The 20722-nt window shown below is 36.9% G+C and overlaps 1 protein-coding gene across 6 annotated transcripts in view; it reads left to right on the forward strand.

Annotated features, from left to right (window-relative positions):
* MRTFB (myocardin related transcription factor B) overlaps positions 1-20722 on the forward strand; it is a 199924-nt gene that overhangs the window by 50070 nt on the left and 129132 nt on the right. For 4 of the 6 annotated variants that reach the window (XM_068565845.1, XM_068565850.1, XM_068565846.1 and 1 more), the window contains one exon: positions 19493-19709. The exons of 1 other annotated variant lie outside the window; for it this stretch is intronic. In XM_068565845.1, the coding sequence (XP_068421946.1) occupies positions 19493-19709 (217 nt within the window). Of the gene's footprint in view, positions 1-1506; positions 1551-19492; positions 19710-20722 lie in introns of all 6 variants that reach the window. One more of the 6 variants, XM_068565847.1, reaches the window with a different exon arrangement.

Here is a 20722-nt window from a genome sequence, read left to right on the forward strand (position 1 = left end):
ACAATACTTTTTGAAAGCAGCCTTACTGAGGTATCATTTACATACCATAAGATTCACTCATTTAAAAGTGTAAACTTCAATGGTTTTTGGTAAATTTACAGAGTTGGGCAACCATCACTACAATCTGATTTTACAGTTCATCACACCAAAAGGGAATCTTTGACCATTTACAGTTAATCCCTATTCCCATCTCCAACCCTGGAAAACCACTAATCTATTTTCTGCCTCTACAGATTTGTTTTTTCTGGAAATTTCATATAAATGGAATCATACAACATGTGTTCTTTGACATCTGGCTTCTTTCACTTAGCATAATGTTTTTTGGTTTTGTTTGTGTTATATCAGTATTTCTTCCCTTTTTTTTGGTGGCCGAATAATATTCCATTGGGATATACCACATTTTGTTAATCCATTCACTAATTAATGGACATTTAAGTTGTTTATAGTTTTGAGCTATTATGAATAATGCTGCTATAAACGTTTGTTTACAAATCTTTGTGTGGATTTTATGTTTTCGTTTCTCTTGGGTAGATAACGAGGAGTGGAATTGCTGGATCATGGTAAAATTATATTTAACACTTTAAGGAAATACCAAATGAAATGGTTTTCCAAAGTAGCTGTATCATTTTACATTCTCACCAGCACTGTGTGAAGGTTCCTGTTTCTCCATCCACATCCTTGCCATCATTTTTTATTGTCTGTCTTTTTTACTGTAGCCATTCTAGTGTCAAGTGGTATCTCATTGTGGTTTTAATTGCATTTTCCCTAGTGACTGATGATACTGAGCATCTTTTCATGTGTTTATCAAGCATTTGTATATCTTTTGTGAAATGCTTATTCAAATATTTTGCCCATTTTTAAATTGGAATTTTTTTGTCTTTTATTTTGAATGTTAAATCCTTTATATTCTGGATGCAATCAGTTCCTTACCAGGTAGATGTGATTTGCAAAATGCCACAGAATATTTTTTTTTAAATGAAGGTTCAGTAGTTTTTTTATTGAATAAATGTTTCTCTGTTTGGTATATGCCTTTCGTCAATTTCTGGAGTTTTGAAAAGGTTGTTTTTGGCAATTTTGTCTTGTTTTATCATTGCCATTAGAGACAGGATTTGCTGAGCTCTTTTCTCTGCCATTCTAGAAGTCCCACCTACAGTTTCATTTTGAACATGTAAATTCCCAGACGATAAATTGCTAGGTCAAAGAGTTAGTGCATTTGTAATTTTAATAGATGTTGACAAATTTTTATCCATAAAGGTTGTACCATTTTATATTCCTCTAATTTACGAGGTAAGGCCTAGTCTTGCCTATCTGTGTTACTAAACTTTCAGAATTTTGCCAATCTAAATGAAATCGGTTTCTCGTGGTAGTTTTAACATTTCTTTCTTCGTGAGGAGGGTTGGGCATCTTGTCATATTTTAAAAGAACATTCCTTTTCTCTGAGCTTTATTCATATCCTTTGCTCATTTAAAAATCTCGATTATCGATCTTTTCCTTTTCTGTTTGTAGGAGCTTATTTCTGTGTATTGTAAGTTGCAAATACAGACTTCCTGGTAAGTCACTTTTCATCTTGTTTATGGTTTTCTTGGCATGTAGAAGTTTATATGAATATACATATAAATACATATGCATATATAATTATATAATTTATCCATCTTTTTTTATGGCTTCAGGAGTTGGAGTGATGGAAAGGTTTTCCCCACTCCAAGGCTATGGAGGACTTCCCGTATTTTCTTCTATAACCTTTTTCGTCTCATATTTTAACCTTTAAATCTCTGATTCATGAGCCATTTATCCTGCTGAACTATGTTAAGTTTGGTTCTAACTTTTCTTTCCCCCAAATGGCTACTCAGTTATCCCAGTACCTTTCTTCAAAAAGTCCATGTTTTTAACTCTAATTTGCAATTCCAACTTTATTATATACTAAATTTCTATGCATATATGTATCTAATTTTTAGACATTCTCTTCTGTATCATTTGTCTTCCTGTCTCTCACTTTGTATACTAATATCATACTGTTTTAATCATTGAGGCTTTGTAATATATTTTAATATATGCTAGGTCTAGTAGCACTCTCTCCTCTTTTTCATTGGTTTTCCAGACAACTTCTGCTTGTTTTGTTTTGTTTTCTTCTTTTCCATAAGGGCTTTAGAATTAACTTGTCTAGGTTCCCCACCCCACTTCCAAAGGAAAAATAATCTTTTTTGTATTTTTATTTCAATCATTTAAATTTTATAAGTTGAATTAGGCAGAACAGACATCTTTATGATGCTGAGTCTTCCTATCCAATAATATAATACACTCTAGTTCTTCAAGTCTTCTCTGGAGTTCTTCAGTCATGTTTTAACATTTTCCTTATAAAGATTTTGTACATTCCCAGTTACATTTATTTCTAGATATTTTATCTTTTTGTTGCTATCGTTAATGGGGTTTTTTCTTCCACTACATCTTTTATAAACGGTTATTTGTGTAAAAGATCATAAGTGAGTGAAGCAATGGGCTGTATATAATAAGAGCTACTTTAATAGAGGTAAATGTGAGGCCCTGACCTTGGATCAAAACAAACAAAAAATCAGTTCAACAGGAAGAGGATGAGGAACATTGTGATTGGAGAAACCATTATACCAGTAGCTACTTGTGTGCTTACGTTTAACCTTCGTCATAATCCCATGAGTTGGGTACTGTGACCCCAATTTATAAATGAAGAATTAAGCTTTATTGAGGTTATACACTTTACTGAAGGTCATATAGCTTCTTAGTGATAGTGCTGAATTTTGTCACCGTATTTGTCTAACTCCAAAACCTTAACTCTGAACTGATATCCTGTACTATACCATTCCCTGTGGAAAAGGATTTTATTCAAAGTTTATACATATGAACTCACACCAAATTAATAAAAGCCTCACCAGTGAGTGACATAGTCTTCCTGCATTTCTCAACAGTTCATGTATACCGTCATTGGAGGACTGGATATAGTTCTGGGTCTCATAATTAAGAAAATGTAGATAAACTGTCTTTTAACTAATTCAGACTAATATGACCAGAATTGTGAAAAGTGAAACCATGATTTAAAATAAAATTGTCAAACGATTTAATAAGCTCACAGAAGACTGAGAATCAACTATGATTTTTTTTTAGTATTTCCAGTCTTGAAAAATTAATCGGACTTAGTCTTCATGATCCCAGGTGCAGACTCTGGGATTAAGGAGTACATGTCGCCTAGAGTAAATATTCCAGTTGCTATTGTTGTGTAGCACATCACCCCAAAACTTAGTGGCTGAAACCCACAACAGTTACTTATCTTCTATGACCTCTGTGGATCAGCGATTTGAGGAGGGTTCAGCTGGGCAGTTCTGGCTTGGTCTCTGTTTTGGTTGCAGTCAGACAGTGGCTGAAACTGCAACAGCAAGGGAAGGTGGCTGAAGTAGCTGGTGATTGGCTGGGCATCTCTGTCTGTCTCTTCACTTCAGCTTAGTCATGGGCTAGTTTTGGTTTCCTCACCGTATAGCAGCCTCAGGGCAGTCAGATGGCTTACGTGGCATCTCAGCAGCTCCAAAGATGAATATTCCAAGAGACCTAGGCAGACCTATTATGACCTAATCTTGTAAGTCATGTAACATCCCTTACCCTGTAGCACAGAGTAGCACAAATTCAAGCAGAGGCAGCTTAGTCCCCACCTTTTGATGAGAAGAATGCCGAAGTCACATTGTAAGAAGAATATGTAGGGTTGAAGATAGTGTCGTGTCTTCTTTTTGAAACTACAACCTACTGCAGCGATGGTTTCCTTTCAGTGTGGGGAAGGGCATTGTGGTAGAATTCTCTGAGATGAAAAGGACTGCCTGTGGAGGAATGAGACATTTTCATCATTGGGTATGTTCAGAAGGTGGTGAGGTGTGCACAGGGTATGGTGGTTCTGATATCTGAAGCGATTTTCGTCCTCTTATACTCCAGTGTTGTAGAAATGCTTCTGGGAACGTTTAAGCTTAACTAGTTTGAACATAATAATAAGTGCTTTTTGAAATTTATGAATACCACACATTGTAAGGATAATGTGGATACTGTGCATTAAGATGTATATTATATCACTTTGTGAAAAGTCTGGAACTTTAAGAATATCTTTTCCAAAAAACTGAAATCAGTAACCTAACTTGCCACCTTAACAAAACTAGAAAAGAAGAACAAACTAAACCCAAGGCAAGCAGAAGGAAGGAAATAAAGAATATTAGAGCAGAACTAAAAATTAAAGAAAATAGAGAAAATCAATGAAACCAAAAGTAGGTTTTTGAATAGATCAAAAAAAGGGGACAAAGCTTTAGTTAGACTAAGAAAAAAAGAGAAAAGATTCTAATTACCAAAATCAGGAATGAAAGTGGGGACATTACTACTAATGTTACAGAAATAAAAAGAATTATAAGGGGATACTATGAACAGCTGCATGTCAACAAATTAGACAACCCAGATGAAATGGACCAATTTCTAGAAAGATGCAAGCTACCAAAACTGACTCAAGAAGAAACAGAAAATCTGAAATAGACCTATAGCAAAGAAATTGAATGAGTAATCATACAACTTCCCAAAGAGAAAAGCCCAGAACCAGATGGCTCCACCAATTTAAAGAAGAATTAACTCCAATTCTTTGTAAACTCCTCCAAAAAATAGAAGACAAGGAAACATTTAACTCATTCTTTGAGGCCAGTATTACATTGATACCAAAACCAGTTAAAGACAGCACATGAAAAGAAAATTAGACTATATCCCTTGTAAATATAATGTAAAAATCTTCAACAAAACACTAGCAACCCACATCCAGCAGCTTATAAAAAGGGTTATATACCATGGCCAAGTGGGATTTATCACAAGAATGCAAAATTGATTTAACATCTAAAAATCAATTAATGTAATACACTATATAGCAGAATAAAGAGGGGGGAAACCCACAATTATCTCAATGAATACAGAAAAAGCATTTGACAAAATCCAACACCCTTTTATGATAAAAACACCCAAAACATTAGGAATAAAAGAGAACTTTCCCAGCCTGATAAAGGGCATCTGTGAAACACCTACAGCTAGCATCATACTAATGGTGAAAGACTGAAAGCTTTCCCACTTGGATTAGAAACAAGAAAGGATATCCACTCTTGCCACTTCTATTCAACATTGTACAGAGTGTCTAGCCAGGGAAATAATGCAAGAAGAGAAATAAAAGTCATCCAGATTAGAAAGGAAGTAAAACTATTTAAATGAAATGTCTAGAATAGGCAAATACATAGAGACAAGAAAGTAGGTTAGTGGTACCAAGGGCTGGGAGGGGGTAGTAACTTCCTGGCTGGGAAGTGACTACTAATGGGGGTGGGATTTCTTTTAGATATGATGAAATGTTCTGGAATTAGGTAGTGATGGTTACATACCTTGTGACTGTACTAAAAATCACTGAATTGTACACATTAAAATGGTGAATTTTATGGTATGTGAATTATATCTCAATTAACAACAACAAAAAACACTTACCCACAACTGTTGTTTCACAGCTGATTGAAATTGCTGTTTTATGATGTATACCAAAGTGTGTTTAATGGAGAGAAGAATTCACAAGTATTTTGAAAGGACTGTGATACACTGAGAATAGATTATTTCGTATTTAACTAACGGCATTAGAAACTTATGTATAATTGTACTATCTGCTAGAGTACTGTTATAAAACTCTGAATATTAACATTTATTTGGTATGTACTCTGAACTGTTGTCTCAGAGTACAATATTAACATATTTTGCATGAAGTTAGACAGTAATGAAATAATATCTATGAAGTAATTTGTATTAACAGACTCCAGAAAACTTAAAAAGATCGTTTCCAATTTGAAGTGCCCTTGGCATCAGCATCAATTTTAAAATGTTTCGGAGTGGAACCTGTCTTATCCATCCTAAACTTGTTCGGCTTGCGGGATTACCAGCCTTCTCCAACCCCTTTGTCCCAGGACACACTGAATGGGCGTGATGAGGAGGTGACACTGAAGTCTGGTGATGCATTTCTGCTCTCACTAATGAAGTTATGTGCTAACCAGAAGTCAGCTGTGTTTATTCCTAAATATGTTTATGCCAGTAGTAGTAGTAATCATAATTATGCAGGTTAACTAAATATTATGTAAACTGATGAACTATGAATGCAAAAATGTTACGTGTCTGGGACCACAAAGCCATGTTACTTAATACTATTGAATCGGGTGTGGGCGAGAAACTAAATAAATTGGGTTCAGAATTGTAAAAATATAGACACATGCTGTGCTCAAAATCCTTTAAATTTTTGTTCTACTTTAAAGAAATGGAAACTAGGAGTCATAGATAGTGGTGGTTTATGCCAGAGAGCTGACACATCTGCAAAGAGATGGCCTTGACCCTGTGTTGGAATACTGGCAAACACATGGACATTTCTGCATTCTAACTTAAAAGAAAATGTCTTAAGATTTATGTGTATCAGTTGTAATGACTCCTCTATTAACTGAGTTTTTCAGTTTACCAACTTACTATCTGGCGTGGTTGCCTCAGACAAGAGGGTTTCTCTTCTGATTAATTAGGAACCAAAGAACTAGATTATAAGTTAAGGGGACTCGTACCCAGGAGGACTCATAGTCCCAGCTCCGCTACTTAACTAGTCAAGATAGCTTGGACAAGTAAATTAAACTTCATCTTTCTTCATGTATTTTAGAATACTTTGTTTAATATCTTTGTTTAAATTTAAATTCAGATTTCCTGATTTCTAATATCAAGAAGTGTAAAGAGCTAGAAAACAGCAAGAAGAGACTGCCCTCCTTTTAGTGGCCCTTTCTCTTCCCCTTTCTTTCTCTGTTTTTCTCTTTCCTTCTTCCCTTCTTCCTCTTCCCTTCCACCTCCTCTCCCTGCCTTAGAGAACTCAGAAGTAGGAGTGCAGTATATTTTTTATCTGTTAAGTAAAACATTTGTTTAATCTGTTTATAAATATTTACTTCTTAGCATTTAGATCAAAGGCTAATTTATGGTTCAACAAAACTAGAGTTTGTTTTTAACCCAGTATTTGATAAATATGAAAATCATCTCAGCTTAAAATTAATCCTCCAATCAATTCTTATTCTCTGAGAATCACTCATTTTGAATAAACTTGGAAAATGCAATTGTTCAAGCTAAAAAGACTTGGGTTTTGGGTGTTTTACTTGGGGAACAAATAAAATTTTCTAGTTCTTTGTGTCTTTTTAGATAGTAATTTAAAAGCCACATGTGTTTTAAACTTTTGCTAATTCAAATTTTTATTTACAGATGGCTTACAATGAGTATTTCAGAAACATTCTTTACGTAAATGTTACAGTACCTCAGAATGTCTCACTGTGGAGAGTGTTAGGTATGCATTTTGCTCCATGTTACGTTCGTTTGAAACATGTCTGCAGTAAACAAGTTAAAAAAAACCAAATCATCACATTGGCATGTTTAGAGCTATAACAGCCACTTCAGGCACAGAAGAGCAGTTATATAACTTCTGTGTAGTGTATTGTCAGTGTTCTGTATATTTACAGTACATTTCGGCTATGTATTTAATGGCTACACATAAAAATCCAACCGCTACAAATAAAAACCCTGCTTAGAAGTTGTTTATTTGAAAGAATTATAACCTGATGTCAAAAACGTGTCCTGTTTATGTGCAGTACATCTACAGTTTTAGATTTCATCTTCTACCAGTCTGGCGTGTAATTCCAGCTGCACCTTGAGTGTTTGCTCGAGGGGCACAGGAGGAGCAGAGTGTTTTCTTCACGTGCCCCGAAGCGAAGCCAGGGTGGGGTGGTGCTGCTGTTCCTGTTCAGCCCTGGTCGCCGTAACTGCCTGATCGACAGGGTCTGCACGGAGCCGTGAATGAGCCCACCCTGGGCCTTCAGTGCGTGTGTGAAGGATCGTGCCCACGGAGCCTTCCACAGCCGCCTCTCCCCTCCGCACCACTGCCTCCTACCCCAGTAACATCTGTCTCTCCCAGTTATTTGCTCCAACTCATTTGAGCTTTGGCACATAACTATATTGTTTTAGGAGGACTACGGGCTCTGAAGTCAGAATCCCGGCTTTTGCGCTCATCTCTCACTTCTGTTTAATCTTTCCAAGCCTTGGTTTTCTCATCTGTAAAATGAGAGTAACACCTGCCCACAGGGAGGTCATTAGGGCAAAGTTAAGGAAAGCATAGAGCAAACTTAGTGCCAAACTGAGTACATAGAAATGTAGTAAATATTCTTCCCTTTTCTTCTTTTCATTTGTCATTTCCCTTGTTTTGAATTAGGAAACCAGATCCCTGAGAGGTTAAGTGATTTGCTTCAAACCAGATATCTGTCCCGTCAGCCACAGCCTTCCTCAGAGCTCCCTCTGAGGGGCCTGTAGTCTCTCACAGTGAACACGCACCTTCCCCACTACATCCCTGCCTGCCAGCTTTTCCAGCTGCCTAGGTCAGCCACCTTCAATTCTTTATTCTCCTTTACCTTTCAAATGAGCCAGTCATTCAGCCTTGAAATGTTGTCTCTGAAATATTTTTTTTTTTTTTTTTTAAAGATTTATTTATTGATTGATTGATTACTATGTCGGGTCTTCGTTTCTGTGCTAGGGCTTCCTGTAGTTGTGGCAAGCGGGGGCTACTCTTCATCACAGTGCGCGGACCTCTCACCATTGTGGCCTCTTTTGTTGCGGAGCACAGGCTCCAGACGCGCAGGCTCAGTAGTTGTGGCTCACGGGCCTACTTGCTCCGTGGCATGCGGGACCTTCCCAGACCAGGGCGCGAACCCGTGTCCCCCGCATTAGCAGGCAGATTCCCAACCACTGCGCCACCAGGGAAGCCCTGAAATATTTTTTGAATTTATTCCCCTTTCTGCATTTCCACTATCTTAACTTAGTCTGTCAGCTTTTCAGCATGAGATTTTTAAAAATGGGGTTGGCCAAAAAGCTCGTTCGGTTTCTTTTTCCGTTAAGATGGCTCTAGTAGCGCTTAGTTGTCTTTAACTTCATTTGAAACAATTTTGTTAGATTGTATGTGACAGCTGTCATATCAGCGTGCATTTAAAAAAAACTTATCAAAATTGGTGAGTTTTTGTGTAGCCATTTTAATATTGAAGATGGAAGAAAAACGATGGTTTCGGCATATTATGCTTTATTATTTCAAGAAGGGTAGAAACGCAGCTGAAACGCAAAAAAAGACTTGTGCAGTGTATGGGGAAGGTACTGTGACTGACCGAACGTGTCAAAAGTGGTTTGCGAAGTTTTGTGCTGGAGATTTCTCGCTGGACAATGCTCCATGGTCGAGTAGACCAGTTGAAGTTGATAGCGATCAAATTGAGTCATTAATTGAGAACAATCAATGTTATACCACGTGGGAGATAGCCGACATACTCAAAATTTCCAAATCAAGCATCGAAAATCATTTGCACCAGCTTGGTTACGTGAATCGCTTTGATGTTTGGGTTCCACATAAGTTAAGCAAAAAAACCTTTACTGTATTTTGGCATGCAATTCTCTGCTGAAACGTAATGAAAACGTTCCGTTTTTAAAACAAATTGTGACGGGCGATGAAAAGTGGATACTGTACAACAATTTGGAACGGAAGAGATCGTGGGGCAAGCGAAATGAACCACCACCAACCACACCAAAGGTTGGTCTTCATCCGAAGAAGGTGATGTTGTGTATAGTGGGGTTGGAAGGGAGCCCTCTATTATGAGCTCCTTCCGGAAGACCAAACGATTAATTCCAACAAGTACTGCTCCCACTTAGACCAACTGAAAGCAGCACTCGACAAAAAGCGTCTGGAATTAGTCAACAGAAAACGCATAATCTTCCATCAGGATAATGCGAGACCGCATGTTTCTTTGATGACCAGGCAAAAACTGTTACAGCTTGGCTGGGAAGTTCTGATTCATCCACCGTATTCACCAGACACTGCACCTTCGGACTTCCATTTATTTCGGTCTTTACATAATTCTCTTAATGGAAAAAATTGCAATTCCCTGGAAGACTGTAAAAGGCACCTGGAACAGTTCTTTGCTCAAAAAGATAAAAAGTTTTGGGAAGATGGAATTACGAAGTTGCCTGAAAAATGGCCGAAGGTAGTGGAACAAAACAGTGAATACGTTGTTCAATAAAGTTCTTGGTGAAAGTGAAAAATGTGTCTTTTATTTTTACTTAAAAACCAAAGGAACTTTTTAGCCAACCCAATAACATCTTGGACTAATCAGTAACCATATTTCATTTATTAACTTTTTTATTGAGATATAGTTGATTTACAATGTTAGTTTCAGGTGTACAACATAGTGATTCAAAATATTTATAGATTGTACTCCATTTATAGTTATTATAAAATATTGGCTATATTCCCTATGCTGTACAATATATCCTTCTAATTTATTTTATACAGAGTAATTTGTACCTTTTAATCCCCTACCCCTATCTTTGTCCCTCCCCCTCTTCCTTCTCCCTGTTTGTAACCTGTATCTGTGAGTCTATTTCAGTTTTGTTGTATTCACTTGTTTGTTTTATTTTTTAGATTCCACGTATAAGTGATAACATACAGTATTTGTCTTTCTCTGTCTGACTTATTTCACTAAGCATAATACCCTCCAGGTCCATCCATGTTATTGCAAATGGCATTATTTCATTCTTTTTTGTGGCTGAGTAGTATTCCATTGTGTATATATACTGCATCTTTATCCATTTGTCTGTTGATGGACCCTTAGGTTGCTTCTGTACCGTGGCTATTGTAAATAGTGCTGCTGTGAACATTGGGGTGCATGTATCTTTTCAAATAAGTGTTTTTGTTTTCTTCAGATATATACCCAGGAGTGGGATTGCTGGATCATATGCTAGCTCTGTTTTTAGTTTTTTGAGGAACCTCCATACTGTTTTCCATAGTGGCTGCACCAATTTTACATTCCCACCAACAGTGTAGGAGGGTTCCCTTTTCTCCACATCCTTGCCAACATTGGTTATTCAGCATGAGATTTTTATCAGTACCATACCTCTGCCAGAATGATCTTTCTAAAATACAAATCTGATCATATCACTGTTTCTTAACACTTCTTCACAATTGTGCTTTAACTCACTGCACCAGCCTTGTCTTCTGCTTCTCCATGTTATGCTCTTTCTACACTGGCCCCATCAGACTTTTTGCTATTGGATGATAGCTGTTCATGCCACTGTACTTTTACTAATGAGAAAAACTTCTGTGTCTGCAAAGTCCTTTTCATCCTGGGAGACTTTCCTAACTTACCCAAATACAATTAGACATTTAATTCTTTTGGTTTCCACAGCACTTTGTACCTACTTATATTCTCTTGTTTTCACACATGCTATAATAATTTGGTTCTGACCTCTCTTCTCACTCATTGGGCAAATGATTTATCCTCTCTATAAAATAAGGGGGTTCCACTAGGTCAATGATTCTCCGCACTGGCTACGCATTAGAATCACTCTTTTCAAGTAACTGTATCAAAATCTATGGAGAGACTCTCCTTTACCCCTACCCATTAGGAATTTTTTTTTTTTAAAGTTCTTCAAATGATCATCATATTGTGAGGAGGGGTGAGAAGCACCTACTGGGCATAGATTCTAAGATACCTTTCAGCTAAAATGTTCTGTTAGTCTATGAACTTCCATAGTCTTTGAAAATATAAGTGCATTCAAGTAATCAAAACAGGAATTAAATTAGAAAAAATAGGGGAACAAAAATACTTTTCATAATAATAATAGTTAATGAAAACAGTATGTAGTAAAATAATATTTGTGTAGAAACATGTGCTTTTAGAACTCTGATTTTCTGGTTCCATCCTAATTGTTAAGAGTGAATATGGACAAATTGGATGAAGTGTTCCTTTTTGTGATTGTTTTTTTTTTTTCCCCAGTTATAAAACTGGGAGGAGAATGTTACTTATACAAAAATGTAAACAGACTTGATCCTGAATTCCTGATACCATTAAGAAATTTTATTTAGAGCACAATACAGAAACAGCTGTATAATATTTAGAAAATATCTTTGCATATACAGTTGACAGGAGTTTTGTTCTTATATTCATAAATAAATTTTGAGCTCTAACATTATATGTTTAACAAATTGCCACCAGGAGCTTTGAAGGGAGAATTGATAGAATAAAATAATCAATTAAGGTTGATATCACTAATTTACCCAACCCAATGACAAAAAATTCTGCTTCTCAAAAGTGCATTTGATGTGAAATTTTCAATTTGTTTGATCATGGGACTTAATAGTAAATACTCTTCTAATGCAGAAATTACTTTTTGTGTGTGGTCAGCTTTGTCTTTGAACTTCTTGATCCAAGTTTTATCTTGTTTGAATGTAAATAAATTTTTGCGGGCTGTTAGCCAGGTGTTTCCCTAATATTTGTAATTCAGGGGAGCTTTAAGGGCAGGGACAACAGTTTTGCTGTTGCTAAAACATTTCTTGTTGAGTGTATTTGGATATTCTACCTGTCTGCATTTGGCTGATTATATATTAAACTTCTTAAGTTTGATATTGATATTCTTTGAACTCCTTTATTATTTAGCATTTCTTTTATATAACAATGATTATATACTACTTATTAATATTTCACACGAATTAGTCATTATGAGCAGTAAGGTACAGTGGAAAGAGATCTGGCTTTGGACTTCACTTGGTTCAAAACAAACGTTAGCACTGATTTGGGAACTACCTTAGCCCAGCATCTTTTTAAATATAAGATCATTATTGGTGTTATCTTGACTCCATTGAGAAAAAAAGATACGAGTGAATCAATAGATGGACAAATGAAAGTGTGATGCCTCTTGTTTTTTCCTGTGTTATTTTCTCTGTCTCTGGTGTAGTATCTGACAATGAAGTGGTTTGTTTTTTGAGAGCAGGTTGATCTTATACTAGTGTTGTGCTGTGCTTTGACCTAGCGTTGGATTAGTTTCATTTTGGAATGAAGTTGTATTATTGGGACGTGTCAGATATTAACTCCATAGTCATTCATTCTGTCAGTTCTAGACAAATTAATATTTTATCACAGTTTGTATTATTAAAGCTGAATGATTGCCTTACTTTCATAACTAGATTATGACCCAATGAAAAAATTCATTCTAATGCCATTTCTTTAACATCTCAATTAGAGACTGTTGGACAGAGAGTGTTTCTTTATGTTTGATGTTGAATTTCAATTTCAAAACAAAATTATCAAGCATTTAAGTAGATATTAGATGACAGCTTGCAAATTTGGTAGTAGAATTTCAGAATAGAAAGAGTCTGTACTCTGTTAAAAATGTTCATGAATATTAAGTTAAAAATTTTGAACACTTTTTCTTTTGCTACATTTTGTAAAGATTTTCTTAGCTTATAATGTTCTTAATTTGGAGGGATGTGTGGGAGTTTGAGGTGAGCATAATGTCAAGGAATAATAGGTTGAAAAAAATTCTTCGATATGAAGTGCAGATAATAGTGCATGAAAATATTTTTAAATTGTATGCCTAAAGGATCTTCCAAATCATTAGCGCTAATGTTCAGAGTTTGTACATCTTGCCATTAAAAGGGCATTATGGTACTTGTATCTTAGAATTAATTTGCTATTAACAGATTTTATTTTATATGAATAAATAATTTGAAATGAAAATTCATAATTTTGAAAAAATCTAAGAGTCATATTTTAATATTTCATAGCAAAATAAGTCATTTTACGTGCAAATTCACCTACCTAACACATCCTTTTGAGGTCTACTTTGATTGATGTTAATGTAGTCATTCCAGCCTTGCTGGGCATCTTGTTGTGTGACCCGTCTTTTTCTATCTATTTACTTCCATCCTATTTATGTCTTCATATTTAAAGCATGTCACTTATAGACATACATTTTTAGACTTTGAAAAATCCATCTGTCAATTTTTTTTTTTTTTTAATTTTATTTATTTATTTATTTATTTTTGGCTGTGTTCTTTGTTTCTGTGCGAGGGCTTTCTCTAGTTGCGGCGAGCCGGGGCCACTCTTCATCGTGGTGCGCGGGCCTCTCACTATCGTGGCCTCTCTTGTTGCGGAGCACAGGCTCCAGACGCGCATGCTCAGTAGTTGTGGCTCACGGACCCAGTTGCTCCGCGGCATGTGGGATCCTCCCAGACCAGGGCTCGAACCCGTGTTCCCTGCATTGGCAGGCAGATTCTCAACCACTGCGCCACCAGAGAAGCCCCAATCTTTCTTTTAATCATTATGTTTTGTCCATTTACATTTGATATCATTATTGATAAGGTTGGATTTAGGTCTACTATTTTACTATTTGCTTTTGTTTGTCCCATCTCTTTTTTGTTTCTCTATTCCTTCTTTTTAAGTTGAATGAGTATTTTTAGAATTCCTTTTTAATACCCCTATTGGCTTTTTAGCTAAAACTATGTCTTTTTTTAAATGGTTGTTCTAGGAATTACAACGTACAACCTTAATTTCTCAGTCTACTTCAAGTTAAAATGGTACAACTTCCTTATAATGTATAGAAGTATTTATAAGAATGTTGTAATATGGTTACCCCTCCCCCATCCTTTATGCTATAATTTTCATATATATTACATCTACATACATTATAAACCCCATAACACGGTGCTATGATTTTTACTTGGAATGGTAATGTTAAAGAAATCAACAGGAAAAACTAGTCTTTGGTATTTATCTACATGTTTACCATTTCTGATGCTTTTCATTACTGAGACCCAAGTAATATGTGGCATTACTTTCCTTCAGCCTGAAGAAATTCTTTTGACATTTCTTGTAGTGTGTGTCTGCTGGTGACTATTTTGCCTTCATTATTAAAGGGTATTTTTGTTGGATATGGAATTCTGGACGGACAGTTGTGGAGATTCTGGACTCTGTAAGTTAGAGTATTATTTTATTTTAGCAGGCAGTTAACTTTGCTGAACTCACCTTTGCAAACTCTGTCTTTCCAATGGTGAGCAGCAGCTGAGATCTCAGTTCTGTTATTTATGCTTTAGTAAAAGGAGTTGGGAACCTGTCCTGCATGTGCATAGTTTAGGGGTCAGCCAGAGACTTGGGCAGAGTTTATACACAGAATTTAGAGTCTCCTCCTTTGTGGTTCTCTCCTTTCTGGGAACTATATATAGAGTCAATAAATAGATCCACATATACATGGTCAGCTGGCTTGCAACAGAGGTGCAAAGACAATTTAGTGGAGAAAAGATAACCTTTTCAACAAATGGTGCTGGAACAATCAGATATCTTTATGCAAAAAACAGAAAACTTTGATTCATATCTCACAGCAGATATAAAAATTAACTCAAAGTGGATCATAGACTTAAATGTAAAATATTAAACTATAAAATATCTAAAAAAAAACCATAGGAGATCATCTCTGTGACCTTGGGTTAATCAAAGATTTCTTAGCTACAGCACTAAAAGCATGATCCATAAAAGAAAAAAATTGGTAAATTGGACTTCCTCAAATTAAAAACATCTGCTCTTTACAAAACACTATTAAGAACACAAAAAGGTAAGCCATAGACCGGGAGAAAATCCAGGCATACCTCACAGATAATTGCAGGTTTGGTTCCAGACCACTGCAGTAAAGCAAATTTCATAGAAAAGCAAGTCACACAAATTTTGGGGTTTCCCAGGGCATATAAAAGTGATGTTTACACCATACTGTAGTCCATTACGTGTGCAATAGCATTATGCCTAAAAAACAATTTATGTATCTTAATTAAAAATACTGCTAAAAAATGCTAACCGTCATCTGAGTCTTCAGTGAGTTGTGATCTTTTTGCTGGTGGAGGGCCTTGCCTCAGTGTTCATGGCTGCTGACTGATCAGGATGGGGGTGGCTATGGCAATTTCTTAAAATAAGACAACAATGAAGTTTGCTGCATCGAATGACTCTTCCTTTCATGAACAATTTCTCTATAGCACGCATTGCTGTTTGATAACATTTTACTCAGGAAAACTGTCAAAATTGGATTCAGTCCTCTCAAATCCTGCCACTGCTTTACCAACTAAGTTTATGTAAATAAAGTAAATTTTTTGTTGTCATTTCAACAGTTTTCACAACATCGTCACCAGGATTAAATTCCATCTCAAGAAACCATTCAAAAGAAGCAACTCCTTTATCATGAGATGGCAGCAGTTCAGTCACATCTTCCAATTCTAGTTCTCTTGCTCTTTGCACCACATCTGCAGTTACTTCTTCTGCTGAAGTCTTGAACCCCTCAAAGTCATCTATGAGTGTTGGGATCAACTTCTTCCACATTCCTTTTAATGTTGATACTTTGACTTCTTCTCATGAATCGCAAATGTTCTTAATGGCATCTAGAATGGTGAATCCTTTCCAGGAGGTTTTCGATTTATTTTTTGTCCAGATCCATTGAAAGAATCAGTATGTATGGCAGCTATAGCCTTACAAAATGTTATTTCTTAAATAGTAAGACTTGAAAGTTGAAATTACTTCTTGATCCATGGGCTGCAGAATGGATGTTGTGTTAGCAGGCATGAAAACAACATGAATCTTATTGTAAATCTCCATGAGAGCTCTGAGGTGACCCAGGTGCCCTGTCAATGAGCAGTAATATTTTGAAGGGAATTTTTTTCTGAGCAGTAGGTCTCAACAGTGGGCTTAAAATATTCAATAAACCGTGTTGTAAATAGATTTCTATCATCTAGACCTTTTTGTTCCATTTATAGGGCACAGGCAAGAGTAGATTTAGCATCTTTCTTAAGGGCCCTAGGATTTTCAGAGTAGTGAATGAGCACTGGCTTCAACTTAAAGTCACCAGCTGCGTTAGTCCCTAACAAGAGAGTCAGCCTGTCCTTTGAAGCTTTGAAGCCAGGAGTTTGACTTATTCTCTCTGGCTATGAAAGTCTCTAGCTATGAAAGTATCCTCCCAATATAAGGCTGTTTTGTCTACACTGAAAATCTGTTATTCATTGTAGCCACTTTCATTAATTATCTCAGCTAGATCTTCTGGATAACTTGCTACAGCTTCTACATCAGCACTTGCTACTTCACCTTGTACTTTTATGTTGTGGAGATGGCTTCTTTCCGTAAATCTCATGAACCAACCTCTGCTAGCATCAGACTTTTCTTCCGCAGCTTCCTTACCTCTCGTAGCCTTCATAGAATTGAAGAGAGGCCTTGCTCTGGCTTAGTCTTTGGCTTAAAGAAATGTTGTGACTGGTGTCATCTTCTGTCCAGACCACTAAAACTTTTTCCATATCAGCAATAAGGCTGTTTTGCTTTCTTATCATTCATGTGCTCACTGGAGTAGCATTTTTAATTTCCTTCAAGAGCTTTTCCTTTGCTTTCACAACTAAGCTAACTTTGGCTAAGAGGCCTCACTTTCAGCCTGTCTCGGCTTTCGGCCTTCCTCACTAAGCTTGATCGTATCTAGCTTTTGATTTAAAGTGAGAGACATGTGACTCTTCCTTTCACTTGTAGGGTTAGGAGCCATCGTAAGGTTATTAACTGGCCTAATTTCAATATTGTTCTGTCCTAGGGAATAGGGAGGCCCAAGGAGAAGGAGGAGACAGGCAATGGCCGGTTGGTGGAGCAGTCAGAACACGCAACATTTATCAATGAAGTTGGTTATCTTATATGGGCATGGTTTATGGCACCCCCAAACAGTTACAACAGTAACATCAAAGATCACTGATCATAGATCACCATAACAAATTTAATAATGATGAAAAAGTTTGAAATGTTTCAAGAATTATGCAGAGCCAAGAAATGAGCATATGCTATTGGAAAAATGGTGCCAATAGCCTTGAACAATGCACGGTTGCCACAAACCTTCAATTTTTAAAAAATGCAGTATCTGCGAAGTGCGATAAAGTGAAGCACAATAAAACAAGGTATGCCTATGTTTACAAATCACATATCTGATAAAGAACTTTTGTCCAGAATATGTAAGGAACTCTCGAAACAATAATAAGAAAATAAACCACCTATTTTAAAAAATCAACAAAATATTTGATCAGATATTAACCGAAGAAGATATACAAATGGCAAATAAGCACATTAAAACATGCTCAACATCGTTAGGAAAATGCAAATTAAAACCACGAGATATCGGGACTTCCCTGGTGGCGCAGTGGTTGGGAATCCGCCTGCCATTGCAGGGGACACGGGTTCGAGCCCTGGTCCGGGAAGATCCCACATGCTGCAGAGCAGCTAAGCCCGTGTGCCACAACTACTGAGCCTGCGCGCCTAGAGCCCATGCTCCGCAACAAAGAGAAGCCACTGCGATGAGAGGCCGGTGCACCACAACGAGGAGTAGCTCCCACTCGCCACAACTAGAGAAAGCCTGTGCCTAGCAACGAGGACCCAACGCAGCCCAAAATAAATACATACATACATACATACATAAAACCATGAGATATCACTACACACCCATTAAAATAACTAAAATTTTAAAAATTGACCATAATCAAGTGTTGGCAAGGATGTAGAACAAGTAGAATTCTCATTCACTGCTGGTAGGAAAGCACAAGGGCGCAGCCATTTTAGAGGATAGTTTGTTAGTTTCTTTAAAATTAATGCATGCAGCTGCCAAACAATCCAACCACTTCACTCCTAAGTATTTACCCAAGAGAAGTGGAAGCATATATACATATAAATACTCATACAAGAATGTTCATAGCATCTTTATTTGTAATAGTCAAAAGCGGAAAGCAACTCAAATGTCCATCAGTAGGTGAATGGATAAACGCACTGTGATGCGGGATGCTGCTAAGCAGGTAGCCTGTCAGGTGCTTTGCCGTCGCATAACACGGACCACCATCCTTCTAGCTTTTGGCTTCCCATAACAGTTTTCTTACTGCCCACTGCTCATCCCCACATAAGCCAATGTCACGTATTTAGGGTTTTTATTGTGTCTTTGGTACTTCTGTTACCAATTTCTATATCAGTCAGAATGGGCCAGGTTATGCTGTGATAGTAAACAACCCCAAATCTCAGTGGCTTAAGATAAAGTTTTGTCTCTTTGTTGTGAACTGTATGTCCATTGTGGGTTGGCTGAAAGTTTTGTTCTCTGTTCTCACTCTGAGACCGAGGCTGACAGAGGATTCATTATCTGAAACATTGCTGTTGCTGGGAATGTTGACTTCGTGTAAAGTTGTTTGATTTGTAGGAGTTGAGATAGATTTTTCAAACCAGACTGCTTTTTTATTTTCATCAGCATTAGTTGACTTTCGTCTCATTTTAGGATGCATTAAAATCTTTAAGTAATGACACCGATAACTGTAACTTTCTTTGATCCACAGTATAAAAAATTATACAAAATACCTTTCAACTTTTATTTATCTAGTAAGCACTTTTTTAGACGGGAGGTATATTCCTGTGTGTTAGACAAGGAACCTGAATGCAGAGAGGGTAAACGAATGGCAGTTGCCACATAGCAGTGAAACTGAACTAGAACCCAGGGTTCCCATTTTAATACTTTTGTGCAGATCAGAGAAAAATAAAAGTACCATCTATTTACACATTCTTTATTTTGACAGTCTCTTCAACAGACCACATTTAAGAGGCGTCTCGTACCCTCTGCTGCCGGTGGCTGGGACACAATGGATCACACAGGGGCACTGGACACCGAGGATGAGTTGGGACCTTTAGCCCATCTTGCTCCAAGTCCTCAAAGTGAAGCCGTTGCCCACGAATTCCAGGAACTCTCCTTGCAGTCCAGTCAGCACCTGCCCCCTCTGAACGAAAGGAAGAATGGTGAGTTCAGCGTGTGTGGTGGGAGCTTACCTCTTTGTGAGCTAAACGTATCCCTCTTTGGTAGTAATTTTTTGGTCCGTTCCATTGGGCAGCCTGTCACGAAGGAGAGAACCTCAGGGGGTGCTGGCTGGTTTTGAGGAACAGGCAGAGTTTCACTTTCTATCCAATTCTTTCATTATTTCCCCAGTAAGTATCTCTGGTAGCAAAGTTATCTTTGGAAATAAGCTTTAGGTTCAACCATTTTAGCACGAGCAGAAGATTTCACGCTAGCATGGTACTGGAAAGCAGCTTCCTATGTTGACTCCAGGGAAAATAGATGGTGGATTTGACTAGATTCTCCTGCCATGTTCCCCATCTCCAATGTGTTGCACCTTAATTTCAGAATTGGCAGAATTTGAGCTATCTTAATGATCACTAAGAAAGCAAGAATTTCTTGTTTGAGTATTTTTTGTATTAATGAGTATAGGATATGGCCATATTCTCAATCTTCGGCTGGCTCATACTTGTATACAAAATGAATATCTTCTGTTCATTTGTTATCTATTGAGGAAATTCTCCTGATTAATCAGAAGCATCCCAGAGTCTCCAGAAAACACAGTACTGTCAGTTTTTAACAAAAATGAGTAGAGATAGACGATATACGTCTATTTTTAATACTTAAAACATAAAAACAAAGTATTAAAATTTACAAACACACCAAGCATACGTATTACAGGGGAAGAATTAAGAATTTCAACTGGATTTGCCATGCTTTCCACAGTTCTGATGAGTCTTACAATCCCAAATGTGTTTTTTTAAATTTCAGTTTTAAAAGCCAGAAGAAATAAAACTCTCCCTATAGAGCACTTCCTTACGTATCTTGTTACTTATTTTCTGGGTTCTAAGTGTTTCCTGATCCTTGTCAAATAATGGCCTTATCTTATTCAGGAAAATGGATTGAAGACTTATGCTGCTATTCTCAGTTCTTCAGTGCATGTCTTTGGGGTGTACTTGTTCTCCCTTCCAACAAGATA

The sequence above is a fragment of the Eschrichtius robustus genome, chromosome 16 (genome assembly GCF_028021215.1).
Source record: "Eschrichtius robustus isolate mEscRob2 chromosome 16, mEscRob2.pri, whole genome shotgun sequence".
Classification (NCBI taxonomy): Eukaryota; Metazoa; Chordata; class Mammalia; order Artiodactyla; family Eschrichtiidae; genus Eschrichtius; species Eschrichtius robustus.